The sequence below is a fragment of the Eurosta solidaginis genome, chromosome 3 (assembly GCF_040869045.1).
Source record: "Eurosta solidaginis isolate ZX-2024a chromosome 3, ASM4086904v1, whole genome shotgun sequence".
In the NCBI taxonomy this organism is placed as follows: Eukaryota; Metazoa; Arthropoda; class Insecta; order Diptera; family Tephritidae; genus Eurosta; species Eurosta solidaginis.
The window spans coordinates 58,676,601-58,680,832 of NC_090321.1; the positions used below are offsets into that span (position 1 = coordinate 58,676,601).

At 40.7% G+C, this 4,232-nt stretch overlaps 1 protein-coding gene across 1 annotated transcript; it reads left to right on the forward strand.

Annotated features, from left to right (window-relative positions):
* The first annotated feature begins 420 nt into the window (after positions 1 to 420).
* Positions 421 to 3,941, forward strand: LOC137246388 (tRNA pseudouridine(38/39) synthase). The gene is made up of 7 exons (XM_067777480.1): positions 421 to 746; positions 811 to 902; positions 960 to 1,457; positions 1,526 to 1,673; positions 3,158 to 3,364; positions 3,433 to 3,584; positions 3,642 to 3,941. The coding sequence occupies exons 1-7, from the start codon at positions 454 to 456 to the stop codon at positions 3,737 to 3,739; spliced, it is 1,488 nt and encodes a 495-aa protein (XP_067633581.1). The 5' UTR covers positions 421 to 453; the 3' UTR covers positions 3,740 to 3,941.
* Positions 3,942 to 4,232: the final 291 nt, after the last annotated feature.

The window sequence follows — 4,232 nt, forward strand, 5'->3', positions numbered from 1 at the left end:
ATGCGAGGTCCGTTGCGCGAGTCCCGGCGGGGTGAGGGGTGGAGCCCATCTAGGCACAAAAAAGACTAGAAGCCGCCGTAAGATAATACATTTATTTTTGGCATCTAGGAAAATTCATGTACCAACTTTTATTTATATTTATTATCAAAGCACGGTGCACTATTTGAAAATTTTTCCCTAAGGCTAAAACTATACCAGAGCTTGACAAATGATTTGGTTAGGATTGCAAAAAGCCCTTAAGAAGCTCATGCAAACATTCATTGATAGTTGGGGTATACGTATTCCATATTTGGCATGCTATCTACCCGAAAGTGTTCTTGTAGGGTAATGCAAAATGTTTTGTGGATCTTCATTTACCTTGTCGCCTTATCTGATGAAACATCCACAACATAACTGTCACCTTCTATAGTAAACAAATCCACATTGTTTACCGAAACACTTTCAGCAAACCAAATGAATGAAAAAAAGTTGCAAATAAACAAACGTGCCAAAGGACGCGTAAATCGTGAAGAATTGCAAAAATTGAATAAAGAAGAGCTTATAGCAAAGTGCCTGCAGCTGGACGCATATAATTTTCAAATTAGAAATTTACTACAAAAGAAATTAGGACAGAGTGATGGTGAATTTTATGAACAACTTTCGCAACTGGAGACGAATGGAGAGGTGACCACTAAGGAATACTTGGCAGAGCCTACGGTGACACAACCAAACAAAAAACAACAAAAGCGTACATTTGATTTCAGCAAGTAAGTACATTTCACGACTAAACGAACAAAAACAATCACTGAGCATTTGCTTATTTCATCATAGGAGCTATAGGCGGCACGTGCTTATTAAATTACTCTACTTTGGGTGGGACTACCATGGATTGGCAGTGCAAGAAGACTCAAATGCAACAATAGGTAAGTAGAAACCAATTATTATTTATATTAAATTATTCACATCCCATTCCACATTAGAGCACCACATCTTCCAAGCACTCATACGCACTTGCCTCATAGAGTCACGCGAAACTGCCAATTATCACCGTTGTGGCCGTACAGATAAAGAAGTAAGCGCTTTTAGTCAAATAATATCCATCGACTTGCGTAGTAAATTTCCACCGGATCAACAGTTGACACCTGAATCTGTACAAAAGGAAATAGAATATTGTACGCTATTGAATCGTGTACTGCCGCGTAATATACAAGCTGTAGCGTGGATGCCATTACGTAGCCCGGTATATAGTGCACGATTTGACTGTGTAGAGCGCACATATCGCTACTATTTTCCAAAAGGTGATTTATGCATAGAAGAGATGCAAAAAGCTTGTGAACTATTAGGCAGACACACAGACTTTCGAAATTTTTGTAAAATGGATGTAAACAATGGTGTAACAAATTATATAAGAGAAATATTTAAAGCGAGTGTGCAGAGATGTGAGGTTGAGCATAATAATTCCAAGGAAGAAGAAGATGGTAAAGAATTGAATTGTGTATAACTTTAGTTCTAAGTACTTGTTTTATTTTGTCATCCGCTTCAACAGGTTATGCAATGTACATGCTGGAAATCAGAGCGAACGCTTTCCTCTGGCATCAAATACGCTGCATTATGGCTGTACTGCTGCTCATTGGTGAGCGTAAGGAACAACCAGATGTTATAAATGAATTGTTGGACGTTGAGAAAAATCCTTGGTGAGTGGTTTTATCAGTATATCTTTTATGAGAGTTTTTCCGCCACCGTGGTATGATGGTAGCGTGTCCGCCTACCACACCGTATCCCCTGGGTTCACACCCCGGGCAAGCAACATCAAAATTTTAGAAATAAGGTTTTTCAATTAGGAGACAATTTTTCTACGCGGGTCGCCCCTCGGCAGTGTTTGGCAAGCGCTCCGGGTGTATTTCTGCCATGAAAAGCTCTCAGTGAAAACTCATCTGCCTTGCAGATGCCGTTCGCAATCGGCATAAAACATGTAGGTCCCGTCCGGCCAATTTGTAGGGAAAATCAAGAGGATCACGACGCAAATTGGAAGAGAAGCTCGGCCTTAGATCTCTTCGGAGGTTATCGCGCCTTACATTTATTTATTTATTTTTTTATTCCAAACCTCAAATCACCAATTACTCTATGCAATGTATGTATGTAAAGATAAAACACGATACCGCATTGATTCCTTAAAGTGAATACATTTTAATCCAGTCACAATGCGACTAGTTTATTAGTACCAGACGACTGGGGTTTGGTCCCCCCAGCGGGTTAGGGGGTTAGAATATACCCGCGGTAGGTATGTCTGTCGTAAGAGGACTAAAATACCAGATTCAAGGGGCTGTGTAGCGCAACCCTTCAGGTTGCCAGCGCAAAGTATAGCTTCTCCAAACCCAATTGTCAACCTCACCTATCCGTGGCGAATCCTGTTTCACTAACAGACGAGGCTCTGGCAACCCCAAGCTCCTCATGTATCTTGGGGGTGGGGAGGGAGGGATGGCCTGAAGGTTTAATGTGGCCACATAAAGCGTTCCCGAGATGGTCGGGCTTGCCCTTAATGGTGATGTGGTGGTGTTACCGGAGCGTACCGAATCTGTATCCGGCAAAGGACCATCACATCGATAACACTCCCCAAAGCCTTCGGGAGCAACCTTATCTCTACAACAACAACAACAACTGGGTTTTGGTAAGTGAGGGGTACAAAAACTTTGTTCATCGAATAGAACGGTGATATTTCATTTGCATTTTTATTGCGGCCGGTTAACACGTTCTGGTGCGTTTCAACTTTTCACTTGCAAGTTCCATCCTAGCATAGCTATGAACTACAACTCGTGTTTCGAAGAGCTGCTTCAGGCGTTACGTCCATGCATGTTGATTTTTTAGAGCTGTTAATTCGATTGCAACTTATAAACTTTTTTCCAGAATCTGGAGACATTATTAGGGCATCTCTTCGTATTAAGTCTTCACGCATTTAAAGAAAAGAACCTAGAAGCCAGCACTAACGCCAGACCCCTGGTTTCGCCAGGTAAATCTATTCGAAGGGTTGTTGCTAGAGGGCCTGGCACTCCTTATACACAAATGAGCCGAAGGAATTTTGACTTTGGCACTTCCTACAAAACCACGGCTTTTCGCCGTAATCCCTGCTTCGCGCAGTTCAGATCGCTTATTGATATATCTATCTCGTGGCTTGTTTCAGTAAACCCCAGTATACACCGGCCATTGGTTTGCCATTGAATCTCTTTCACTGTGAATTTCGTAAACATACAATACAGCCTACTGAGGGCTCTTCAGAGAACAGTAATGCAGGAAAAGAAGAACACACTACATCGTGGATATATGGCCATGAGCATCTACAAAAGCTTATTGAAACCATCCAAGGCGAATGGATGCAGTATAACATTAAGTATGAGGTCACAACTTTACAAATCACTTTTTTTTTGTTAAATATTCTTTTTTTTTTGTTTTTTGCAGAAGCACTATGATACGTGATGTGCTGCATCAATTGGATCAAATACGTTTAAGTGAGTCCAAGAATTCAGCACCAGTAAAAGCTCAAGCTTGGCTACTGCAAGATGGTGTGCGTCCAAGGCAATATCAACAGCTGCTGAATCGCAAACGTTGTGGTAAGCTTTAGCTATATTAAAAGCTTTGAATATTAACATTAAAATCTTGTCTAATAGAGAGTTTGGAAAATCGCATAGAACATTTTGTGAAGAAGCAGCGCTTGGTTGTTACTGATATGCCGACGGCGGATTGTAGTTTGAATTCCAAAAATTGAGATACAACTGTGTGGAAGTATTTATTAACGATTAGATTTAGTATTACAAGCCATCGCCTCTAATAAGCAAACATTTGTTTTCATACTTAAGAAAGTAAATAAATAAATGCTTATCTAATTTTTTTTTTTTTTTTTGCCATACATTTTGTTATTAAATATTGATGGAAATAAATTACCAAGCTTTACACATGCAAAAGCATAAAACACAGATTATATTATAATATTGATCTTCTCTTATGTCCACGAATGACTTTGTCAACTTTTGGGCCGACACTTTTAGCGCGGTTAAGGTCAAGTACGATGAATAGTAGTGACAAACAGTTAAAATCCGTCCTCGATGTTGATGGTCCTTTGCCGGGTGCAGATCCGGTACGTTACGATAACAAGCACCATCAAGGCACCAGCCCGACCATCTCGGTTTAGTATGACCACATGAAACCTTCAAGGCCATACCGCACTGCCACCCCCTAGATCCATGAGGAACTTGGGGTCG